The 26,799-nt window shown below is 38.6% G+C and overlaps 1 protein-coding gene across 1 annotated transcript in view; it reads right to left on the reverse strand.

Annotated features, from left to right (window-relative positions):
- The window catches only part of CSMD2 (CUB and Sushi multiple domains 2), a gene marked incomplete at both ends in the record, with an annotated part of 607,174 nt that overhangs the window by 216,070 nt on the left and 364,305 nt on the right, over positions 1-26,799 (reverse strand). The window contains one exon of the mRNA XM_083370102.1: positions 19,474-19,656. Coding sequence (XP_083226228.1) covers positions 19,474-19,656 — 183 coding nt within the window. The remainder of the gene's footprint in view (positions 1-19,473; positions 19,657-26,799) is intronic.

Genomic DNA, 26,799 nt, shown 5'->3' on the forward strand with positions numbered 1-26,799 from the left:
TGGGGCAAAGGTAGAACACTTCAGTTGTGATCATTTCAAAAGTGATAAGACTTTTCTGGAGAGAACATTTCCTGAGGCCCCAAACATCTTGAAATTCTATATACTGAGACAAAAAGAACTAGGAACTAAATCCAGGGCTAGTGAAAAACAAAAACAGACAAAACTAGCATTAATTAGAAAATTCCCTTGCACATAAAGTCCTTTTACCATTTTAAAAGGGTAATGTGTCAGAATGTTTTGGAATGTCTGGAACGGATGACTTTTTCAATCTGAGAAATCTTTTTTTAGGAAAGATTTTTTTTTCTGCTGACATTGATTGCAACAATAAACAAAACTGGAAAAAAACATTTATTTATTTATTTATTTATTTTGATGGGGGAAGGTGAGGATATCTTTCTTCATCTCCTCCCTCTGGATCAATAGGAGCTGAGAAAGCCAGCAAAATTACAGATGTAGCTTTCTTAAATCTTTCAGAAATGTTGAAAAACACTGAGAACAGATTAATGACTCTCACACATAAGCTTTAGACTGTTCATCATTAAATCACTGCAAGAACCCTAAGGATTTCCACAAAATAATTCCATATTCTCTCCCCTTTCCAAGAACTTTTGCAAGCAATTCTTCCTTCATGAAGACAGGTAACTAATTGCCATCTGAACTCCAAAAAAAATCTGCTATTAATGTTACACATCATTCCATAAGTCTGGAAAGGCTTGGACTGAAATCCTCCTTGAAATTAAAAGTGAGATCTTTAGTCAGGCTTAATTAGCCTAATCACAAAAAAACAATGTTAAATTCTAATTTTTGCCCATTCTATAATTGCAGTACTCTCAGGGTGAATCATACTACAGAGTAAACTACTTCTGAATATTATAACTGAAAAATGAAATAATTATGTGTATGAAAAATGCAGCTGTCAGAAGGGTCAAACAAGTCAATGGGTGGACACAACTTTCTGTTGACTTTTGATGATACTCCTCCCTTCTGAAGATTCCTCCAGCACAATTGTGATAGATGAAACAATTTGCTTTCCTTGCAGGAATAAGAGAAACCATGAAGGTTGGTAATTTGTATATATTAAGAAAAAGCTAGAGTTTTCTTTATAGTGCTGCGTAAACAAACTACTCTTTAAAACGTGCATGAACAACAGATTTGGTTATCTGGCTTGGCTCTGTATATGCATTTGCAAACAGAGAAAGAGATTCATTTCAGAAATTATTCCATTATTTGAGCAGTTTATCTGGTTGGGCCATTTCTTTTTCAAGTCAACAATCAAAGGTACCAAACTTAACAAGGTTCCCAATGGGAGTTTAATTTACAGTTTTACTTTGCTGTGGCAAATTGTTCCTGAAGCTCAAGGAACCACCCACAGTTGATTTAAAATTTAGCAGTCCTTAGAAAGGAATAAACAATTTACAGAACTCAGTGCTTCATTCCTTGAAAATTAGCTGTCAACCTTAAAGCAGATGTACGACAGATGGGTATTCAATCTAGGTTATGATTGGAGTGAATTGATGGTGGTGGTGGTGGTGATCCAGAAGACAACCAAGGAAAAATGTATGGCAGAAGACAGAAATCTCAAGCTATAGCCACCTATAGTTTTAATTCTAGTTATTAACTATAAATTATAGCTTTAGCTATTCTTATTCCTGGAAGGGCCAAAATGTAAATGAAAGCCAGAAAGTAGGGGGAAAAAGAAGAAATTAATGCAGCATTTAGATAATAAAAAAATTAGGGGGAATGATTCACATAAGAATGCATGACAATAATAATACATGTATACACAAATAAAATAAATATTATAGACTTAAGCAAGACAATGATTTTAAGTCCAGAATATAGAACAGGTAAGATAAAACAGCATCACACTCATGTACCATTGAGAATACATATTTCCTTAAAAGACTGCTCTGGATGTACTACCATATATTGTTGGGGGCAATTAAGCTGACTTTGTAATAATGCCGCTTGGGGGTGTGTGTGTGAAAGCCCTAATAAGCAGGCATATACATAGAATGAAGGCTACTGCTAAGCTTATAAGCTGCCCTGAGTCTTCGGAGAAGGGCAGGATATAAATGGAATTAAAATAAAATAAAATAAATATATCAATGAATTACGGAAACATACTCAAATCATTTTGCCATCATTGCATCATGTGAAAAAAAAATTAGAAGCCTAAAGAAAGGGTTGTATTTCTGAAGTTTAGCCATATAAAATGAATCTATAAACTCTGAAATAGATCCTACCTCATAATATTGATATTTAGCCCTCTCTTTTTCTTAACCCTAAAATAAACTTAGAATTGTTTCCTGAGAGAGTCCTGTGGAATTGGATTTCTAAAAGGATCCAGTGATACAATATGCAGCACACTGGGGCAGCGCATGTGAGGATGCTCCAGCAAACCTGACCTAAAGAAAACCTTTTGTTTCCATTATAGTGGCCTTCCCTTACATAACAGAGAGAGATTTTAAAGAAAACTTCTGGACTGAAAACAGATAAAAGTCCTGTAATGCACAGGGATGCCTATGTTTAAGGTGTTGTTGTTGTTAGCTGCGAAGTCGTGTCCGACCCATCGCGACCCTATGGACAACGTTCCTCCAGGCCTTCCTGTCCTCTACCATCTTCTGGAGTCCATTTAAGCTCACGCCTACTGCTTCAGTAGGTGCGATGCTTCAATTTTACGTTATGAATTTGATACAACCCACCAAGAGTTATGGTGATTGGGTGATATATAAATCTATATGATAAATACATTGATTTAAAAATTCTACTCTTGCTTTCAACCTTTCCTATCCTATGTGATTGTGTTAAAGAAGACAGCTGCTGAGAACACGTGACAACAGATTATTCAGCATGATGCCTCGGATGGAATGGGCTCTCATTAGAGTTAACAGCGTGTTACAAATTTGTGTTTGATCTTTGATCATAAATAAAGATGCATGTATGTGTTATGAAAGATAACTGACTAAGAAGTCTTTGTAAACTGACTGAGTGGGAAATGGAAAACAATGGCAAAATAGTAATGTCTTTTCAAGGTTCTACAGTAGAAAATATTGCCTTTTCCTATATTCCAGACTATCTACCTGGACAGGCAAGTCTTTGAGAAACTGCTTAACCAAATCCACCAAACCAGCAACTTTACTAAAAACAACAAAATGTAAAAGTTGTTGCAGGAAAAAGCTCTGGGCACCAAGGGAAAGCTAGGAGTTCCAAAAAAAAGCAGAAATTGGAAATGTTCATGCTGGCTTCCCAACCAGGGGAAACGTTTGAAACGATCTCCAAATAAATGACATATCTGCTGCACTAAGCAACTTTGGGAGGATAATGAGAACGAGGCATGTAAACAAGATGAAAATAACTCTGATAAAGATCTGACAGAGACTTTAATTAATAATGCTGCTCTTCCCAGTTTGCTGTGTTTAACTTAGGCTCCCCTGCCCATATAAACTCTGATTTAGATTTGCTGACCAGACTCACTCCTCTTACTACACAGACTGTGATTTTGATCTCTGAATAGCTAACAACCCTCAACAACAAAACTGACAAATAGAAGCTGATCCTTTTTTACCTATTATTCAGAGCCTTAATAGGAGGCAAATTGACAGACTGAGCAAATGGTTCCTCCTTTCAAGTCTGAACAGTATTAATGTCAGAAATATATGGATGGGGAAAAAAAATAAACACCAGATCCTCTTAATGAGTGAACACCATGCTCTTCACTTTGAGCCAAGCTTTTCTGTGATACTGCCTAGGGGGAGAATATAATTTGTTGCCTATCCTAGTGAGATGGACAGGGGATTTATAGAATAGCCTTGTTGGCATCTTCTGCAATTAGTCAGCCCCTAGCAAGCTCTAGCAACCCAGTCAGTCAACCTTTGGCAACCCATACTCCTTTTATGTTTTTTATTCTAAGCATTGGGCATAGTTAATTCAGAATGCTTCAGCAATTTCCAAGGTTCTTCCTGTTCTTGACAACAGTTCTTGTTCCTTAGCCCAGCTGTCTACAGCCGATTTGAGCTATTACCTACTAATAGTTTGGTCTACTGCCTTCAGATAAAGTGGTCTTCAGCCATTTGTTTTCCTTCAGTACATAGATTGGATCCATATAAGACACCCAAGCACAGAGTACTGAACGACTGGAAGATGTAAGACAGAGGTCTTCAAACTCGGCCCCTTTATGACTCATGGACTTCAACTCCCAGAATTCCTCAATTCTGGGAATTGAAGTCCATGAGTCATAAAAGGGGCGAGTTTGAAGACCCCTGATGTAAGAGATACACCAAGCAGCCCAAATTTTGGCAGTAATAGCAGTCAGCCTTTATCACAGCTGAGACATAGCAGCAAAAAGGGAACAGGAAAGAGATGGTGGATTTCAGGACAATAATTCATGGATCCACCTATCCATGACTGTGGCGCTTCAGATAGTAATGAATCACTTGATAGTGGAAGTGTAAAACAATAATAATCCAAACCTCCTTAATGAATATTATGCTCTCCATGCTTCCACTTGGAAAGATTAGTTGGCTTCCTGTCCAAAATAGAAGCAAGAGGATTTTACTGGCAGTAAAATTTCAGAGATAATCATGAAAATGAAGCATTTTCTTAACAGTTTTCAGGTTATTCTAAATCATGCTTTTCAGGGTCTTCATACTGCCCCTTTTTACAAAAGGGGAGGGAAAGAAGCTGTACAGATAAAGAATTTGGACAAAATATAATTAAATGATGGGGGGAAATGAAAAACACCTCTGCCTGGACAGAGTTGAGGACTCCCCTTTCTGTAAGTCCAAGACCATCAAGATCTATACAGACAAAGCACTAACAAACCCAATACTCAAAACACACCAGGGGAAGAGATGAGGAACGAGGCCTGATGGTGATATATTTATTCAAAAACCTGCCACGGGTGAATCAAAATATTGTAATTTCTTGATAAAATTCCCTAAAGAGCTCAGTAACATTATACTGAAAAAAAATGTATCAACCACTGCATCTAGTATGCTTTCAGATTTACAAAAATATGCTGCATTTCATTTTGTAGATTTTTTCCCCCAACTTTGGTTCAACTTAGGAAGTCTTTGTAGCATTAACCAGGTTGTCTAAACTTTTGCATGCTGCACTGCAGAAGTGTCAACCACTCCTATGGAAAATGAGCAAGTCTCATCCCATGATGCACACAGGCAAGTGAAAATACATAAGGGTTGAATCTAGGCCCTACTAAATCTATACTTTAAATCTTAGTCTGCAGTTGCTGGTTTCCTATATTGTAATCTTAACAAGAGCTATCTCGCTGAGTCTCTTTCTGCAAGAGTCTAATAGTCTGAGAGAAGACTGGCAGCATGAATCAAGCACTAAGGTTATCCAAGTGTCCTTCAGATTCAGCAATAAAAACACTGGAAATCCAAGGCCAGTGTGGGAGGAAGCAGAAATATAATAAAATAAATAGGAATCCTGTATGCTAAATGAATCTCCTTGTCCAGAGAAGCCCATTTCTCCCTGTCACCTGGAACCGTAATAGTAGTTTCCAGATCAAGCTGAGTTTTATCATGGACTAGTTTCTGGCTGGTGATTGTTCATAGTTTCTCCTTGCCTATATACAGTGCTTTTTTTGTAAAAGAAAAAGGTGCCGGAACTCACATATGTCAAACAATCCGCCTTGCCTACCCTACAAGGTTCTATCCAAAAAGGGAACTCCATTCTGAGCGTTCTATGACAAAAAGACCCCTGCCTATATATCATTCAATTTTAAAAGCAGTCTTTACAGATAATCAGGTCAGATCAGGAAAACGTATTCTCTTAGTTGAACAATTCCAGACATGACTTCCATTATCCTTAGCATCCATCACATCTTGGAGGACTGCTTTAATGCACCTTTCCATGATGTGATGACAAACCTGTCCCCATCTGAGAAGGTTGAGACTTCTGGGCATTATAAACCAATACATTTTAAGGCTTCCTGATTGAGGAAATCTACTGTAACAGTTATTTTAACTTTTTTATGCATTTTTTAAGCAGGAATGGGGTAGCAGGATTAAATTAGTTTGGTTCATTTGCTGAACCACCTCCATGCCAACCTCTTACTTCAAAACAAAGCATTTATCCACTATCTTTCATTTTTCCCAACTGCAGTTCTGGGACTTGATTTGACAATGTACACTGCAGGAAGGAAGGAAGGGAGAGAATGACGAAAAAAGAAGGTAATGACTAATTGACAAGTTAATTTGACCTCTATGAAAAAGTCATCAGAGCTAAAAGAAAATTATAGAGTGATTCTGGAAACATAGTGAGGAAAAACTATTGATCACAGTCTGAATGTTATAATCCTGATAGGAGATGCAGGCGCTGTGTTCAAAAGACAATACTCTTAAATAGCAGCCTATTTATCATGGGGAGAAAAATGGATAATTCAGCAGGTATAATCAAGTCATTATGAGATTAACAAGGAAAAAATCATTGTGTTTTAAGAAGTGAAAAATTATAGTATGAGAAAAACTATTTTGGGTGCCCAAAAGGTGTATCTAGAGGATTATCAGGGATATGAAACTTCAAGAGCAGCAGAAAATTATTTGGGCTGTTTAAATAAAATGAACTGACATAGGAAGCCAAATTAGGGTTGTGAAGATGTCTGAAGAATACTTTGCGATGCTAAGCGCTGGAGTAGAAGTCCCTTGGAATAAAAACTGCAGACTAACATGGTACAACAGCACAGAGATTATGACAAATTTGCATGAACATGTTGCATATACACACATAAACACACACAATATCCCCTGACATCAAAATCAAGTTCCTTCTCAGGCATATCAATTTGTGCTGTCCTGCTCACACACATAACTGTGGTTTAGTGGGTTTATTAATATTTCCCTGCAACTCCCTTCACCAAAAACCCAGAACTGTCCCAATTAAGTTCAGCCACAAGTAGACCAATGCTGGTCCACAGAGCAATGGCCAATGAGTCCACAAGGCACTTGAAAGTTTCCCAAGCAAAATTAAACCCACAGCACAAGAGGGTTCACAAGGCAAGAATAGTCCCAAGTTCACAAGACGCAATCCAAGTCAAGGCACAGTGTCAGTTCAAAATGGGGCAAGAATCACAATGACCAGAAAATACACAGCTAGGAAATGAACACATTGTTCCCAGCATCACTTCCATCTGTCTGCTGTGCTAAATAGACAGCTCCTGGTGCAGCCCATCAAGAAGGGTGAGGCTTTCTCCTCGTGAGTAATCTGGCTGACTTTCTCTGCTCCTGCACTTTTCCTGCCCTACATTTTCTTAGATCAGGTGCAGAAAAGCAGTTCCTCTTCCTCATCACTGATCAGCTGCAGCTGCATGTTTTCCCCACCTGAAGCCTCTGGACTGTCCTGCTGCAGCTGTGGTTCAGCCAAATGCCTCTCAGACGGCTGCTTGGAGCCATTGACCAACTCCCCTCCAAACGTGCCTGGAACTGGTTCATCTTCCTCCGAGCTGACATCTGGAGAGGTATCTGGGAAAGAGTCCAGGGGAGTCATCACATATTCCACCTTGATTTTCATTATATTCAGCTGACATTCCTGCACATGTTTATTGGGTTGTGGTATGTCACCACATTTCTGCAAGGTTAAGCATCTTATCAAAACAGATCTGCAAAGGCCTATTATACTATTTGTAATTTTTCAGACCAACTTAGTAGTCTATCCAATTTATTTACTTATTGAGATTATATGCCTCTCCAACTGAAACCAATTCAGCAACTTACATACCCTCTTTTGATAAATAAGGTTTTTTTTTAAAAAAAAATAATTATCAGCAGTAAATCACAATTCTGCAGCGATGAATTAAAAAAACCCTATTTTATAATGTTATTTATATCCTACATTCTTCTTATATAAGCACTCTAGGGGGCCTATTAACAAGTAGTAAGGTAAAGGTAAAGGTTCCCCTGCACATGCGTGCTAGTCGTTTCCGACTCTAGGAGCCGGTGCTCATCTCCGTTTCAAAGCCAAAGAGCCAGCACTTGTCCAAGGACGTCTCCGTGGTCATGTGGCCGGCATGACTAGACACCAAAGGCGCACGGAACGCTGTTACCTTCCCACCGGAGTGGTCCCTATTTTTCTACTTGCATTTTTACGTGCTTTTGAACTGCTAGGTTGGCAGAAGCTGGGACGAGTAACAGGCGCTCACTCTGTTACGCGCCACTCGGGATTCGACCTGTCAAACTGCCGACCTTCTGATCGACAAGCTCAGCGTCCTAACCCACTGAGCCACTGCGTCCCTATATTAACAAGTAGAACTAGGGACAACTGGCCAGATATGACAACGTGGAAGCCAGTAACAAACAAGGCTCCTTTCCAGGCCTTCAAAGCTTCAACCCAGTCACACCCTGGAGCAGGAAAGTAGTGGAGATAACTTCCTACATAAAATCTTCTGTGCTTGTGTGAAAGCCAAAGAAAAGGACAATACCGAAGAATAGAATCTTTGCTTGTACAACTTATAATAATGGATATCTTAGCAAGCAGCAATAATCACAAACTTTATTCATTGGAAGCAAACCACATCTCTTTACTCAGCCATACTGGATGGCAAGTTAGAGGACATTGTTCTGGATAATTTTGATAACTTAACCAAACTATTTCTATCATTGTTAGCTGGCCCCCACCCATGATCCAGAAACACATCTTGCTTGAGTTAATCACAAAACAATCGTGAAGCTTGAAATTCTCTAAATCATCCCTTTAAATTTTATAAATTTTATAAAGAGAATCCACATTTTTGTTCCAATTTCTGGCTGAGTGAACCTGGAAAACAGTGCAAACCTTTAATCCATAAAAACAAGGAATGCTACGTGAACGAGGGCTCTTCAAGACCAGCATACTCTGTCTCTGAGAATGTATCTGAAATTTTCTTTTTCTTGGAAAGAAACACCACATACCGTGTGCCAAATTAGTCTTAAATCAAATGGGATCCCTCCAAATACCTCTACTTTGTATGTCCTGAAATCATTTTGTTTATTTTTGTTTTAAAAAAACCCCAGTGATGCTGCATTTTAAGCAAAAGAAGAAGAAGAAGAAGAAGAAGAAGAAGAAGAAGAAGAAGAAGAAGAAGAAGAAGAAGAAGAAGAAGAAGAAGAAGAAGAAGAAGGAGGAAGAAGAAAAGAAAAAAAAAGAAAAAACAGAAAAAAAACCCCAAACCAAATCAAACTGAAACAAAAATATGGGATGGAAAATACATTGCATAAATGTGGTATGAAATCACAGCAAATCAAAACACACCATCCTAAACCAGCAAAGAGAATGGGGAAAACAGGCCAATCCAAACCTTAATTAATGATTTTGTTTTAAATATCCTGTAAACCGCCCTGAGTCCTTCGGGAAAGGGCGGTATATAAATCTAAATAAATAAATAAATAAATAAATAAATAAATAAATAAATAAATAAATAAATAAATAAAGTTATCAACAGCAGCACTGGCATAACAAATATCTTTTCACCCTGAGCGAGATTTGAAAGCATTTTGTAAAAACAGACATAATTCAATGCCGTAAAACACACAAACAATTTTGTACAATAGACATATGAACAGAAGGAATCTGGCACGTGATAGTGCTCTAGAAACCAATTTCTAAATGAAAAAAAGGGAAACCGTGAAGTTTCCGCCCCTCCACGATACAGACGAATTTCAGAGTTATCCTTTCCCTGGCATTTAGCTCTTTCTTCCAGTTCCCCCTTATCAATGTCACACCAACTTCTCTGCCTACCTGCATGAACTCAGCCCTTCCATCTGATGAAATTCCAGATCATTAAAACATCTGAATCTTGGCAGCAGAATGAATGATAGGTTAAGTAAAACTATGCAAATGTAAGTAATTAGCAAGAACAGTTATGCCTTGTAATCAATCACCACAGCAGCAGGATGTGTCTGGAACCTCCATAATTACATTTTTTTTCCTCCCTCCAGATTTGAGAAGGGCAATTGCTGTGAGATTGCCCTCTCATCATCTGGAACCAGAATGTAAGCTGTAGCATAATGCTAAGTTGTAGGCCTATTGAAAATCCACTAGCATTCCTAAAGTATTCTGGAACTAAAAAAGAGATTACAAAAAAACTACAGAGGGAGCACCATATATATATATATATATATATATATATATATATATATATATATATATATATAGATAGATAGATAGATAGATAGATAGATAGATAGATAGATAGATAGATAGATAGATAGATATAGATATAGATATAGATATAGATATAGATATATAGATAGATAGATATAGATATAGATATAGATATAGATATATAGATATAGATATAGATATAGATATAGATATAGATATAATATAGATATAGATATAGATATAGATATAGATATAGATATATAGAGATAGATATATAGAGATAGAGATAGAGATAGAGATAGAGATAGAGATGATATAGATATATGTGGGTGTGTGTGTGTATGTGTGTGTGTGTGTGTGTGTGTGTGTGAATTTTTTGGATTGCTAACAAAGAATTAAAGCCTTGGGTTAGGATGTAATAGGAAATAAGATTTGTCCCATGTTTGGGGCCTAGCAAGGTAATCTAAATACTTAACAAACATTTCACACACACACACACACACACACACACACACACACACACACACACATATATCAAACACGGGACAAATCTTATTGCTTGTTTCAGCCTAACCCAAGGCCATCCACAGGCTGTAGTCACAACAGTGACAGCTCATTCTGCTAACAAAGAGTTAAAGGGAGACTAATATGGCCATTTCAAACTCATTTGTTCTCATCATCTCAGTTGGTATACTGCTATACCAACTGAGCTTCTTAAAATCTTAGTAAAAAATGAAAGTCATAAATGAATGTCTGACAGATTTTAAATATTAAATGACAGGCTATAAATTATGCATCTCAAGATATCGCTTTAATGTCCGTTCTCTTTGCAGGGTTTGTGAATAAGATTTAATGACTTTTTAGCAAGAGTCTAATGCCAATCAAATGTCATAGCATTTACTTTTTGTTTTTTGCTTCCAAATTTTACTGTGATACTTTTGTAGTATGGTTCATTCTTTGTTGCTCGTGGTACACTTAAAACACTCCTAACCCCACCCTCTCGAACAAGTCACAAATCCAAAGATTCACAGAACATGGAAAGATGTCTCAGTGCAAAGCTATGCTGCAACCCTGGTACAAATCCCTTTATGAAGTTAAACATAAAACACTTCCCCAATAACATCAAATAGAGTCTATATATATGGTATACATATGCATTACATAATGAATAACTTCCCCAAGTAAGTCCCAAAGTTGTTTTTTCAGAAGACAACTGGGCTCATCCAAGAAGCTTCTTCAGTTCTTCTAAGAAACTTCTTGGAACTGAAGAAGCTTCTCGGGTGAGAAGAAAAACATCCTCAAGGAAAAATAAAAAGTCCTGTTGCTTTTTGAAAAAGCACCTTTGTGACAACCATGAGCTGGATGACTGAGAATCACTCCAAAGGAGTAGTAGGGGTGATAATGAAGAAACGTCATGTATGCCTAACTAATGTTTTACTTCACTAAAGCTAACCTTTCATTCAAACCTTTTATCTCTTAAATGGTATTCCTCCCAAACTCCAAGCCATCCCCAATCATCGGATGTTCTCATATTTACCTATAACATTTCCAACTGTATTGCCAAGTAGCTTGGAAATCAACCAATACAAAGCTTAAAAGCAAGATGAATAACATTAAAACAAGGGTGCTTAAAGGGGGGGGTGTCAAAATGGCAGCCGCAATCATAACTCTGAAACCCTGACCTTTTTTTTTTACTTTCACCACTCATATGAAAGAGGAGTTCTAACTGCAGGAGCATAGCTACCATCTTGACTTTTTAACTCCCCATCCTTCAGACACCTTTGAATTACAAGAACGCGAGTAATGATCAATACAAAACTGGACCTCTAAACTCTTATGTTTTGCTTACGTTGTACATAAACAGAGGCTACGAGAAAACTTCAAGTAGAGCAATTGGCAATTAAACATCCAGACATTTAGTCTTTGCAAGTTTGGTACATTTTGCAAGGAGAGAAAAATAACTTGCCGTTTCCTTTCTTCAGGAACAAGTTCCATATAAAGAATGCCCAAAGCAAAGCAATGCACTAAAAGAAAACATTGCTGGTGATTTCCCCACAGATTAAAGCTGGCTGCATACATTTAAACTGAAGGGAAAAAGAAGTTGAGCTGGAGAGCAGGAATCAATGACAAGGAAGGAGTCAGGAGAAAAAAGATGCTCAGAGTTTATTGGGAAAAGACAGAATACCTAATCTGAGTTGGCTCAAAGATCAGCCAAGTTACTTGCTGTTTTTTTTTTGGGGGGGGGGGAACTAGTTCTACTTATTTTTTGAGTGAATGCAACAGAGCCCAGGCATGATGCAGAAAATCTAGCTTGTATTTCAGCAACATGTTTACCCAAAATTCACTGAACTAACATTTCCTCCCTTGGTATCTATATATCTGGGCTGGGCATCAGAGTCATCCTTAGGGGTTCCACATGTGTCAAAAAAATTAAAATGGTGCCTACAACTGCAAAATCAAAAGCCATCTTTTTTTTTACATGTAGCACACATTCTAAATGTCTGAGCTTTAAGAGAAACAAGGATTTCTCTGGTTGGCGTGATGTATTGAACCCTAACTAACAATACAGTTACATCTGTGCAACCAGCTAGAAAAGTGGTGGATTGTTTCATGATTTATTTATTTATTTATTTCGATTTATATACCGCCCTTTTCCCGAGGGACTCAGGGCGGTTTACAGGGCAAATTTAAACAGTACAATATATACAGGTTAAAATAAAATAAAATTAAATAGCCCCAAAATAACTAAAAATTAAAACCTTAACCCAAAACCCTCAGTCCAGGCTGGCAAGCTCGAATAGCCAAGTTTTTAGGTCCCGGAGAAACGAGCAAAGGTCAGGGGCCATCCGGAGTTCCACAGGCAGTTGATTTAGTGTGCAAACACAGCTTTAGACTAGGAAACCATGCAATTAAGATTGTGCATTGGGTATTTCCTATCTCCCTTCAGGTCTAATGACCAGCTGTATATTTCAAAGTTGGGAGCCTTCAATGAAATTACTTGTCAAATTTGGGGAAGGAAACTGGCCCATCCTGACTCTTTTCTTAGTCTGTACCATTTCCCTGCATCCTCCCAGTCACTGAACCTAAACCTTTAAGGAAATATAGAAGTAGAGAAGTACAAGTGAATAATTCTATGTTCAGAGCATCTGTATATTTGGCTTCATTCGTATATTCAGCTTTTCTGAACTTTAACTCATAGTATGTTGCGGTGGCAGCCATTTTGGGTTACTTCAAAGGAATCAAATAGCAAAACAAATTAACAAGTGTAGAAATAAACAGTAAATAAACTGGGGTCCCCTGAGAAGAGACACTATGAGAAGAGACACCAATGTGGGCAGCCTTGATTTACAACCAGTTGCTTTGCAACCCTCTGAAGTTATGACAGACTCCAAAAATGAGACTTATGACCTGGATTCAAAGTTCTGATGTCTGTGCTTCCCCTGTATGGTCATGTGACTGCATTGTGGGCACTTAGCAATCAGCCTGCATGGACAGTCATTTGCAATGCCTCGTAGTCATGTGACCATGCTTTACAATGTTTTTGCCAGAAAACTGGCATTTACTTTTAATTTCTAGCAAAAACGATCCCACAGGGAAGTAGGGGTTCACTTAAAAACTGCAGTGTTCATTTAAGGACCACAGCATTCAATTTAGAATTGACATATTCAACAGCTGAAAAAAAATGTAAAATTAGACATGGTTATATATTGACCTTCTTTATTTAATTTAATTTAATTTAATAATATTTCTATACCACCCTTCTCCCTGAGGACTCAGGGCGGTTCACAGGGCGAAAGTAAAATACAAAATACAAACATTAAAAAGAAATTAAATAATTGCCCAGATTTAAAACAATTACAATTCAATTATAAAACCCCAAAAATAAAATTAAGAATACAAAAAATAAAAAACCCCACAATCCCCATCAGGCCATGGTGACCATGGTGACTTACGACCAAAATTGTGGGCTCAATTATGGTTGTAAGTCAAGGACCATCTGTACTTTTCTGTTTCATATTTTCTTCTCCATCACCTTTGCAATTTCTGGGGAAACATACAAAGCTTCATTTTCCTTAAGCATGATTCAGGACACAAGCTAAGGCCAAAATGAAGCAAGCACTTAACTTAGTGTGAGATTTACATCATGACTGACATAACTGTTATCAGAAAAAGTGTTTTTTTTTCCTGTCATCAAGTCACGGGGTAGACGACAAGTTGAGTGTATCTACTCAAATGTTGTAAAGAAATATGATAGAGCAACATGGGGCATACCTCATGAATTTTAATCAACTAAAAAAACCATGTTCTCATGGAGAAAACTGAATATTAAATTATAAAGAATGTAACATACAGTACATCTTTAAGACACAATATGTGGAGAACAGAAAAATCCAGACATCCATAACCAAAACATAATTCCCCTATTTCAAATTGACAAGTGTTACTTCCTTCTTTAGATGCACATAAATGAGATGCCCATTTTCAAACAAATTGCCAAACAAAATAATAACAAAGTCTGAACAAGTCAGAGAAATGTAACCTTACACTTGAAAACAATCACACTTAACTCAAGCAGACCTGTTTCACCACTGCAGTGCAGCCTTTTGATTGTTTCAATTTCTCACATACTTGAGTACAGATAACCTATTGCAGCAATGTGTAATTCATCCACACAAAGATAATATTAATTTTCAGACGATTGTTACTAGTTGGATATTTGAGAGTATGCATCTTGAAAAAAATGAAACTTCCAGGATCCCAGTACAGCTTGAAAGTCAAGCTGTGATGGATCTACTCCTCTGCCAGCCACCCCACTTGGTGTCCAGGTCTCTTTGATTGAGAGATGGTTTTTTTGCAGCCAAATAGATGTTATAAACCTAAAGACCCCTTTCACCCATATTTCCTTTCATATGTTGCATTTCAGTTGAGATATGAGAATGACATGAAAAGAAGTGGACAGGAAAACCTTGCCACTTTTGGTAAACATTATTTTCTCTTGCCAATCCCGCTGAGAAAATGCCATCATTCAGGACCCACAAACAAGGCACAGCTCCAACCACCTGCCATTTTGGTCTGCTGGGACTAAAGATCTTTTTCCCCCCAATACCCATCCTGTATAAAACACCTTTATACAAAAGTTGATGAAATGATTGCCATTCTATGGTTACATGTTCAAGCAGCCACACCAACCTAATTGAGAAGCCTATTTTACAATACCAATGTCAACCTGGCAATTTGGAAGTTGGGGCTGGGTATTAACAGGCTGAATGGTAAATAGTCCATATACTCTGGGATGGACTATTATCAAGCTCTTCTTGGAGGCCATTTTACACACCTGGGAATAACCTGAGCTAAGCCACAGAGGGCAGGATGAGCCATGTAAACAAAGACAACCATCTTCCTCAAGATATGACAGATGGCTACCTGGGTATCTTCATCTCAACCTTCCCTTTTGATTTGACTTGAAATAGATGCTTCAGTCCAAAAATCCCATAAGATAATCACAACCTATGATAGGTGAGACAACTTCCCCACTTTGCTCAGATGTTTAAACCTCTCTCTCCAAGACCCATGTGATTTGAATTATTTCTCCTTTTCTTGGGAGGAAGATGAAAATGCAATGAAGAGACAACATGAGGAGATAGAACCGAAACCTTAATCTCCCATTGTAGGCTTAGATCCACCCATTTCTTGCTTTTAGTTCCAAAGTCAAATCTAACAGTAATGCAGAATAGATGCCTCACTTGATAAAAACAAGGTTACTCATCCCTATCTTAAACAATCTGACAACAACATTACAGGTAATGTTTCTAAACCAATGGCCAACTTCTGTAATTGCAAACCTAGTCTGAATTATACCAAAATGGTTATGATGCCATTTAGATGAAAAAGGTGTTGCCTGGCTCAGGAATTCTGGGAGTTGAACTGCACAAGTCACAAAAGGGCCAAGTTTGAAGACCCCTGTTCTAAGCCATAGGCTTAGAACATATAACATGGGTGCTATATGAGATATGCACCTCTCTTTCAAAATTCACATCAGTGCACAGTGCTTACAGTTTGAACATGTAGAGTTCCAGTTCGTTTTTATATATTTTATACCAGTCCAATTCAATATGTATCTACTGTTTGATTCTCATCCATATTCAACCACAGTTACATGTCTACAAGTAAACCTACACAATTTACTTGAGTGTTGATGTGACACTCTGCCATTTCCATTTATAAGTTGTAGAAACAGAATATTAATGTAACCAATTTATGTATGAACACAAAGACAGATACTTTTTTTATCAGACCTTCTTATGGATCTTTCCTCTACTGAAGCCTTGTTTCTAGAACCAAGTTCTAAACCAGGGGTGTCAAACTGCCTGCCCACGGGCCAGATGAGTCACACCAAAACCATGCCTACCCCATTGCCGGCAATGGGAAAAAAGTCACGATACGTCGCGACATGTCACGTGATGTCGCAAGTTTGATACCTGTGTTCTAAACCATTAGATAGCATAAGATATTTGGGCTGCTCCTGGTCATTCTAAAGAAACAGATTTTCATAAAAAGAGAGAGATCAAGACTCTAATAAGAAGAATCTAGTAACACTTCCTCCACTTTTGTACATTCAGAATAGGCCAGTGTGGAGTTCTCCAGGATTCAGTGCATCTGCTAAGACAAAATGCCTTATTGGTTCCCACAAAGGCTTCAACCATAAACTGCCCAACCCTATTGTGCAACTCTACCCATAGTATATGAACTTCTGGTTCTGTCTGTTTGACTTTGTTATTTGATCCAGTTTTCTCCACCTGAATTAACCATACAATTCAGGGCTCTGGTCTAGAGTCCCATATGGTCTACATGGAGCTACCCTCCATGACTAAAGGGGAACTTGGTCTCCTTACTTCCTGTCTGACGTCTTAACTACCATACCACATTAGTTCTCAGAAAGAGTTAAAAATTTGATGGTCGAGGGGTCATTACTAGGCAAGAAGAACTGTGTATCATGACACCATCAGTTGCAGGTAGCCCTTGACTTACAGAGGGTTTTTGATGAGCAGTCGGCATTATGACAACTTTGGGATGGGTGTTCTATGGCCTGTGAAGCACTTCTGAGAATCATAAAATGTCACCACACACCCCTTGCAGTCATGTGCATGTCAGGTGCTTGGCAACTGGCTTGTTTTTATGACCAGTTGCAGCATCCCATTGTCATGTGACCATGATTTACAACATTTTTTTTACCACTTTCTAGCAAAAACACCCATTCAGAAGAATGCATTTGCTTCATGAGCATTACAAAATATTGGGGGGAAAAACAGGTCCAGTCACATGGGGAATGTTTAGTTATGACTGCAATGATTTATTACTGAATTTCTGGCTTCAGAAAGTCAAGGATTACCTACACTGTACTGCCAATCCCTGTCACATGAGGATGTGCAAAGGCTTTTAGTAAAAAAAAGTAAAAAGTAAAGGTGCAATGAAAGAAAAAGCTGGGAACTGCATTAGATCTGACTCACAGAGATGTTGGGAAGGCTCTTTCACCATATTTCCACTTTTAGTTTTCATAAGAATAATTTGAACGCATGGGTAAGGCTAGTAGGTTGGAAAATGAATGCACAGGAGTCATACCCAGCTACCAATCTGCAAGTATTGTATAGGAAAAACCTGCATGGGATATAATACACGGCAAACTAAAATTGTTCCAGACCTTCTTCATAGGTTGTACAATACTTGCAAATCTTAAGACTAGTGAGCGTTCTTAGATCCAGAGAAAGCAGATTGTTATTTTGCCCAAATAGGCACTCTTTAGCCCAAGCGATCGCACCATCATTTTTCAGAGATGAAGCATTGTAGAACAACCACGACTTTCATTCTGTCCATCACTGCAGATGACAGTTTGACGAGAGAAGCATCCAGACAGAAGCAAAGCTGTCCCTGCTGAGAATTGGGAAGCTCTCCCGAAGCAGAGCAGATCAAAAGAGAACACTTGTCTATTTTGCCTACTATCCTGTACCTTTCCATTGTTTTTTAAACTTAGTGATAACTGCCCTTTTGCATCTGAAGGGGGACGAAAGGAGACAATTAACCACTAAATGGAAAATATGAGAAGCAGAAATAAACAGTTTATTGAGAGAGGCAGCCAGGCAGACAGTTTCTGTCTGGATTCTCTGATTATCTTTTGAGGTCTTGCCTGCTGGCTATCTTGAGCATCCATCAGACAGACACCGGTACTGGATTAACTCTTATTTCCCTAGTGCTCTCTCACCTAAGAAGGACTTCTTTGGTAGTTTTAGAAGAGATTTTTCCACTAGTTATTTTAGTCCATAATCCTTCCATGAGTGGGTTTTTAAGAGGGTTTTAGATACTGTAACTCAAAGTGTTCTTTGTACTTTAGAATTTGGAGAGGGATCAAATTGGATTTAGTCAGGGTCCACAGTTGTTCTTATTTTCTTTCCTGTGCTACTGCAGGAAGAAGGGCATTGGAGAAATAAAATTAGTTGAGGAGGCTACTTTTATTTAAGCCTAACTTAACAAGCGCTTAGTTTCAATTAAACTCTGGAACCGAGTACCTCTTAGTTACTAACCGCATCTATTGGAGAATGTAGAGGCTTTGGAGGAAAGTCTAGCCTGTCCTCATGACCTAACTCCCAGGTGCACTAAGCAAGATACAGAAGGGTTGATTTAAGAGGCGATCTGTCAATGTGGCACCCAGAAACACTAGAACAGGGGTAGGCAACCTCGGCTCTTTTATGACTCACGGACTTCAACTCCCAGAATTCCTGAGCCAGCCAAGCTGGCTCAGGAATTCTGGGAGTTGAAGTCCGTGAGTCATAAAAGAGCCGAGGTTGCCTACCCCTGCACTAGAACATCACTTAGGATGCTATAGACAGACTCCCAGGACATATACAAAGAGACGGGCAAAATCTTTCAAGTTCGCCAAGACTCAGACAATCTGTTTTCACATAAAGTCTCATGAGACTTGGGCACGGTACAACATTGTGAATTTGCACAATAGTGACTGATGCTTGTAAACACCGCTGATTCTTGACATAAGAATGGTAGCTTCTTCTGAAGATTGATAGTTTCTGACGTGTCAGGAGCCTCTCTGCTTGTCAGCTACAACTGGAGGATGGAGTTAATAACCAGAACCTCCCCAATCAACCAGCTGGGGCTTCCTTCTCCATGGCTGAGTTTCAGTTAATCCTTGGAAGCACGAGTCCCTCCCAAACCACCTATAAGTGTTTAAAGCTAGCCTGGCTGGGGAGCCTGTAGGTTTGGTTTTCTTCCCACCTCCATCGTACCCAACATGTCAAGTTGTTCACTTGATACTTTCTGAGATATCCCTTGTTAAATGGGAAAGGACATTCTTTCCCACTGACTTACAAACACAGACTGGTTTCTGAGATGACCACTGGCTACTTTTTTGACAAGTGATTGTTTTCTGCCCCTTCAGTTCAAATGCAGGCTGGCATTCAAATGTCAACGAGTCTCCGTGGCGAAATGTTGACCCTTCTCTCTTGCCATATGCTAGCATTCCAGGATCTCCACAGCTTCCCTGGTCAATTTCTAGAAGAAACACAAATAAAGATACGAAAGTAGGGAACATAAAGGAAATCTTTGCATGCACTCTTTTATCTGGCACTTTATTCTTGCTGTCGTAAGAATTTTTTTCCATAAGGGTTTAAAAAAACACACACAGACTCATAATAAAAATAGGTCAGACATGTTTGCTATCATAAAGCTTTGGGAAAACTTCCAATGTCCTGGCAGAAGAAGTCAGCTGTAAAGAAGGACCAATGTATGACCCTCCCAGCTTCTTCTACTTAGACTATATTTGTCCTTTGATCTTGTAGGCAATTCTGGGAAATTAGTCTGTATACAGAGCTGGAAATAGAAGAAACAGATGTTTCAAAGCAGGGTTGAAGTCACAAAAGACTCCGACCTGTCTTTTTTTTTTAAGTTTATAAACTTCAAGAAGTTGAAGGGGGGAAAAAAGAAAGACAAATGTACCATATCTCCCCTGAAGATAAAGCTATTCAAAACTGTCATGTGAATCACTGAAATGATATGAATATTTTCCTTCTGTTCTTCTCTGATTGCCAGGTTGAGGAATTGATACATTGCATGGATAAAGTGTAATTTGCTTGGATTTCATTCTAGGGTGAGGCTCAAAGCCAATCATTCTGGCTTGCCAAACACTGGATTATGTCTTAGAATGTTGTTTTTATTGGGGTCCATTCAGCAGAGAAATGAGGTATCAGCATCCAAAGTGGAAGAAGTGCTTCTGACTTGGTATGGGGGCACCTGCTGTGTCTGTCAACACCATCTTAAAAGGAGACACTCCTTTTTCCTGCTTTTACATGGTAACTGCAAAATTCACGAACAATGCATATTTCAATTCAGGGAATGTCAAGGGCATCGATGTCCTTGACAGGCAGAGTAAAAGTGTACATGAGAAGCACTTTTCCCATTTCAGATCCAAATACCTGCAGATGCCTCTCATCAGGGATGACCATTGGGTGTGGTCAAAAAAGTCAATATTGTGGCCCAAACAATGCCATCAAAGTTCCATCTGTTTTAAAAATAAAAGTTTGCAGTGTACATGAAAATGGATGGAGTTTCCATTGCATTATTGTGACCGCTGTTTTGCCATTTTTTTTGAACCATACCCTGTGAAGACCTATGCTTCTCTTTAATTATGGTAAGCATGGACAATTGTTTTTAATTTTTTGTATTCATGGTTTTAACTGCCCTGTAAACCGCCCTGAGTCCTACGGGAATAGGGCGGTATACAAATCCAATAAAATAAATAAATAAATAAATCAGGAAATGTGAGCACTGCTGCAGTGCTGAAGAGACAATTAAAGCAGCAATTCGCTTGAGGGTTTCTTTTAGATATCCAAAGCTCTGCTTGTGTCGCACATAAAACATTGGTTTTTTGTTTTTTTGTTTTTTTATCATACCCTGCAGTCACCCCGGCCATTTTTCATTATCCACTTTGCTTTTTGTCATTTGAGAAAACCAGTGTGAAAAATCTTAACTCTCTTTCTCTCTTTCAAATTTCTTTTGAGAGATCTTTAAAGAAGAGAAATTTTCAATTATTGCAGATTTGCAGCGATCCATTATTTATTTCGGTACAAGCTGGCTGGCAATAGGCCTTTCCCTCTTTTTCCCCTAAATGAAATTGAATTGAATCCAGAAAAAAATGACAATCCTTTTGCCAAAGAAGCTAAGCACAGAGATGGCAATGACAAAATTATTGGGGGGGGGGAGAGAAGAGTGTGAGAATTCCTTTCTCCTGCTAAGATGGCCTCATTATGACATGAGGCTAAGCCATATTGTGCTCTACTTGCTTCTGACATAGCATGTTATATAAAAACACTACTATGATTAAAAGTCACAGTTAAAATGTCCCAGGTAGTATTATGGAAGAAACACAGCCTTTGTGGATGTTGATGTCAATGCAAAAACATCCTTGAAGTTCTTCTGAAGAGTTTCATCTGTCGGAACCATGATAGTTGACTCACAAATTTATTTTAATGCCTACTTGCAGATTAAACCGGAAATAAAGTAATATTTTTAAGATACTTGGCTAATTGGTGCACGGCACCTTCTCTGCCTGAGCTTCCTGACTGCATAACCAGACTGGTGGTGGAGTTACACCCAGGTTTATGGTTCCAGGAGACTTCAAGTTGCCTTTTCTGAGAGTGGTATTTGGGGTAACTCAGGAGTTCATGGCTACTGCTAAGCTTGTAAGCCGCCCTGAGTCTTCGGAGAAGGGCGGGATATAAATGGAATTAAAATAAATAAAATAAATACATGAGAGCCATGGACCAGAGATGTGATACTGCACTGGATCTGCTCTTTGTTCAGATCTGGAATTGGGGGAGTTCTCTGTTACTCCCTTGTCATGGTTAGATCACTCTCTGGTAGCCATTGACGTTCTCTGTTGCCATTCTCACCACAAAGAGATGGGACTATTCAATCAGAACATCCCAGGGAACAAGCAATCCTGACAGGTTCCAGAAGGATCTTGGAGTTGTTCCATGGTCTGATTGAGGCTCTAACTGCTGCCTGGAATGAGGGAGTGGTGGTGGCTTTGGATTGGATCACAACCATGCGACTTCTATCCCCCCATAGAACCCGCCACTTCTCCAAGTGAAAAGATTGATGCCAGTTTTCCAAGGAAGGCCAAACTTGGAAACCAAGGACAAGTAAGATGCGGATGCATTTTAAGGTCATAATAACAAAATACTACAAATCGTAATGTGTTTTCTCTCTGCTCCCTTTGTCTTCGTGAGAAGTAGGGAGAGTCATGTCTGAGAGGCTTTCTGAGATTACATTTCTGCCCCAAACTCCAATTTCTTTTATTTGATATTGTGGCTCATGATTCATGACTTCTGCTCAAAGAGCAGATGCCAGCTGGAGCCTGGAGGGCCTTTGGTTAGCTTCATGTTGTGTACTATTTGTACCTGGCCCTGGATCAGGAGCCTGTCTTCTCAATCATTTCCACCCTGGACACATCATAAATGGATTGCTGTCGTGTGGGTAACATGGGGCTGCCCTTGAAGAACATGTGGAAGCTGCAACTAGCGCAAAATGCAGAGGCACAGGGAGTTATGTCTACTCCTTAACACACTATATCTCTGTTTTGTCAGCTGCACTGGTTGCCAGTATGCTTCTAGGTTCAATTCAAGGAGCTGGTAAGGACCTGTAAAGCCCTACAGAGCACGGGATCAGGGTGTTTGAGGGATTGCCTCTCCCTGGTTACATCTATCAAGCTCAGCATATCTTGCAGGGGAGACATGTTGAAGCAAGAAGAGAATCTTTTTTGCCATGCCATCTGCCCTTTGGAACATCAAGCCAACCAGCTTTTGGGAAAGCTCTGAAAACGTGGCTCTGCCATCATGCTTGGGGGTCAGCTGGTAGTGAAGAGCCTGTTCAGTGATTGTGAGGATGAGGCACTGACTGAACTCTGAAGGTAATTTTTCTGTTTTTAATGTGTTTTTATTGAGGATTTGTAGGGCTTTTTTATTAATTGATTTTTTTTGTTTTTGCTATTGCTTTAATTGTTGTGAGCTGCCCAGAGTCACTGAGATGAGATGGACAGCTATAAAAAATGCATGCATGAATGAATGAATGAATGAAAGAAATAGGTAGATAGAGGATGTATGGCATGGCACTGTATGACTTTCAAAGAAGAATGGGGAAGAAATTAAGCACTACCTACAGTTATTCCCTTGGGATGTTGCAATTGTACATGCTGCACTAGTTTTTCCTACAATTTATTGTGAAAGGAGGCAGAGCAGGAACTTCCCAGGCCTATTTTCTAATCAATTGTCCTCACAGAAAGCTAATTTTGAAGCTTCAGTCATGAAAAGACTCAGAAATGTTTCTCTTAGCTTGGGGAGGAACAGAGTAAATGGGATGTAGAATGTCTGCTTAGGGCTAGTCAAGTGTTCTGGTTCTCTACCTTATAGTAACCTGAAGGATAATAATAATAATAATAATAATAATAATAATAATAATAATAATAATAATAATAATAATAATGTAAAAATGGCAAATCCAGTCCAAACATATGACTGACTGTGCAATGACCCATATTAAAAATAACTATGATGCACTGAAATATCTGCAAGAAATGCAATTTGCCTGCAAGCAAGGACTGGTAGGACCACAAAATAGACAAAGTAATAGAAAACAAAGAAGCTAAAATGCTCTGGGAGTTCAGAATTTAAACAGAGAAGCACCTGTCACAAAACATGCCAGAATTAACAACTGTCGATAGGAAAAGCAAAGAAGTCTGGAGAATTGGGCGTGCTGGTATCTGGAGACAACAGAATAAAAGAGAAAGAACTAGGGAAAAATAGAAAGGCCTGCAAGCAGAGGTAGAATGGTTGTGACAAAAGAAAGCAGAGGGAGTACCAATAGTGATGGTTGCCTTAGATCAGGCATGTCAAGCTGAGCCTTGGTGGAGCAGTGGGCTAATGCCTCCTTAAGTAACACCAGCTGCCTGCAATTAGTGCAGGTTCGCATCCCACCAGGCTCAAGGTTGACTCAGCCTTCCATCCTTCCGAGGTACGTAAAATGAGGACCCAAATTGTTGGGGGCAATTAAGCTGACTTTGTAATAATGCCGCTTGGGGGTGTATGAAAGCCATAATAAGCAGGCATATACATAGAATGAAGGCTACTGCTAAGCTTGTAAGCCGCCCTGAGTCTTCGGAGAAGGGTGGGATATAAATGGAATTAAAATAAATTTAAAAAAAGCTGCCGGCCGGATGTGTCACTCTGAAACCGCTCCCACCCCATTGCCGGCAACAGGGGAAAAAGTCACAATACGTCGCACGTCACGTGATGTCATGAGTTTGACTTGCCTGCCTCAGATGCAATCCACAACACCTACAGCATCACGAGAAGACCATAGGCAGTAACAAAAATTGCCAGTCAAATGCCAAAGGCAGCTTTACTTGGCACAACTCACATCCTGCGACAATACCTTTAATACCGTCAACCAATATCTGCCTATACCAGGAAGATTAAAAAAAAAGCCAAATCCAGTCTAAACATCTGGCTGAGTGCAACCAATGATCATCATCATCATAGAAAAATCTATGCATTGATAAATTTTCCATCTGTCAATGATAAAGAGCCACACTTAAAAAAAAACACCTACTATAACGATATATCACAGAATCCTAGCTTCTTGGGAAGAACTCAGTGTGAATGAAGGACAGTGCCAGGTAAAGAACTGGAGGCTGTGTTTTTCTGCTGTTGTGTGCCTAACAATTACTTGGTGATAATAATTATTTAATAATTGTATAAAATGCTAATTATAAAATGTTTTGTTTTATGTTTTATTTTTTTATATTCGTAATGCTCATATCATTATGTCTACATTATAGTATACATATAATATTGTAACAATTTTTACTAATCAAATTAACTATAATGATTAAATGATTAAATAATTCAAATTATTAACAATTTATTTAATAATATATCATTCTGTGATACTTTTTTCACAGGGAAACATGATATAGCTGCCTGACTATGCACCTAACCATCATCATCATCATTGTCATCATCTTCTTCTTCTTCTTCATCATCCAAGGAAGAGAAGCTTAGAGTACTTATTTATTGGACTATCTCCCAAATTGTTCTGATGGGAAGGCCATGCTGTGTCTGCAGTTGGCTAAAGAGTGTTGGCTAGTTGGACCAAGGAGAAGATGCCTTTCTGATGGGGCCGTGGCATACAACCTTTGGAGCTTCATTACCTCTGAGATAAAATTACTCCTGACCCAACTGGCCTTCTGCAAAGCCCTGAGAAGCTAGGTTTTTTGCCCCCAGGTCTGGGTCCCCAGATGCAGCATACAGCACATCTCTTAACTGTGTTGATGGTCATTTTATGAAGTTCAACTATTATGAGTTTTGATATTGTGCATTTCATTCATTTTATCTAAGACACTTGCAGGCAAGGATGTGAGATGGGCAGCAATATCAACTGAATAAATAAATGCATAGATTTTCATGACTAATTTGTGAATGCAATTTTATACATTTTCCCCTTCTGCCAGAGGAGAGGAGGATGAGAAGAACAAGGAACAGAGGTATAAATAAGGTAACTGTTGCCTAATATTGTAAGAAGATGCCCTACGACTGAAAAATAGGAATGTCCAAAGGTCACAGCAAGATCATTCTGGTTCTCTGTAACATAGTAAAATGGGTAGCTAGGAACTTTTTGATCAGTAGAATTTTTGTCTAACTTGTTATGCTGGGATTCACTTTGAATGGGTCTTATAACACACCCAACATTCCATATAACTGCAACTTGCAGTGAATATGGTAGGGACAAATTTGTTTCAGAATGTCTCTGCCTTTTACCTATACAATCTCGGAGTTTCGAGAAATTTTCAAAGGCTTCAGCTTCCTTTGGAATATGGTCTGAAAACAAAAATGACAAGTCTGGTCATTTATGTTTTTCCCTTCAACCAAAATAGAATTTCTGAGGGTGATTAAACATGCACTGAAAATCAAAGACCAAAAAAAGCTCTTGAAACATTGTCCGAACAAATTCAGTGCAAAGGAGAGAAAAATAAAGTGTTCTTTATGTTGTAGATAACTACATGCAGAGCAGGGCATGAGACATCCTGTCTGTCAGCTGCTATTAGCAGTTGTTGCCTCAGAATAGATTGGACGAATTTCTCACTGCATAATGAGTGGAGAAAAATCAATACAACTCTTATAGGTATTTGCATCATCTTCCGGAATCTGTGCCCAAAATATACAGTGGAAGGGTTAGGGTATGTTAGGAGCTGAACTAACTTTTCCGTTCAGTTTGTGTTGTTGATGCTAAATGGAAGCATGCAAGGCTTAGAAGAAGAAAAAGAAGTGAATGAGTTTCACCTCAATTGTCATCCTTAAAATGTTAGGATTTATCACTAACTTTTAAATGACCACTAACACTGTCCTAGCTGGAAAGGGAGAATTCTATCCTAAGACATCAATCATCTTCTCCCCTGAGTTAAATAATGTAAATCAAACTACAAATAGGCACAGGAGGACAGATTTGAATCCTGCAAAACATCACAACTGGAGGACCTGAGTAATAGTTTCAGATCAATATGCATCAACATAAATAAAAACCAGGAAAAAGCCTTGACTGCATAGAAATAACCATCCTATTGACCCCATCCTGTGTTTGGAA

This window comes from Vipera ursinii, assembly GCF_947247035.1.
Source record: "Vipera ursinii genome assembly, chromosome: 9".
NCBI classification, from domain to species: Eukaryota; Metazoa; Chordata; class Lepidosauria; order Squamata; family Viperidae; genus Vipera; species Vipera ursinii.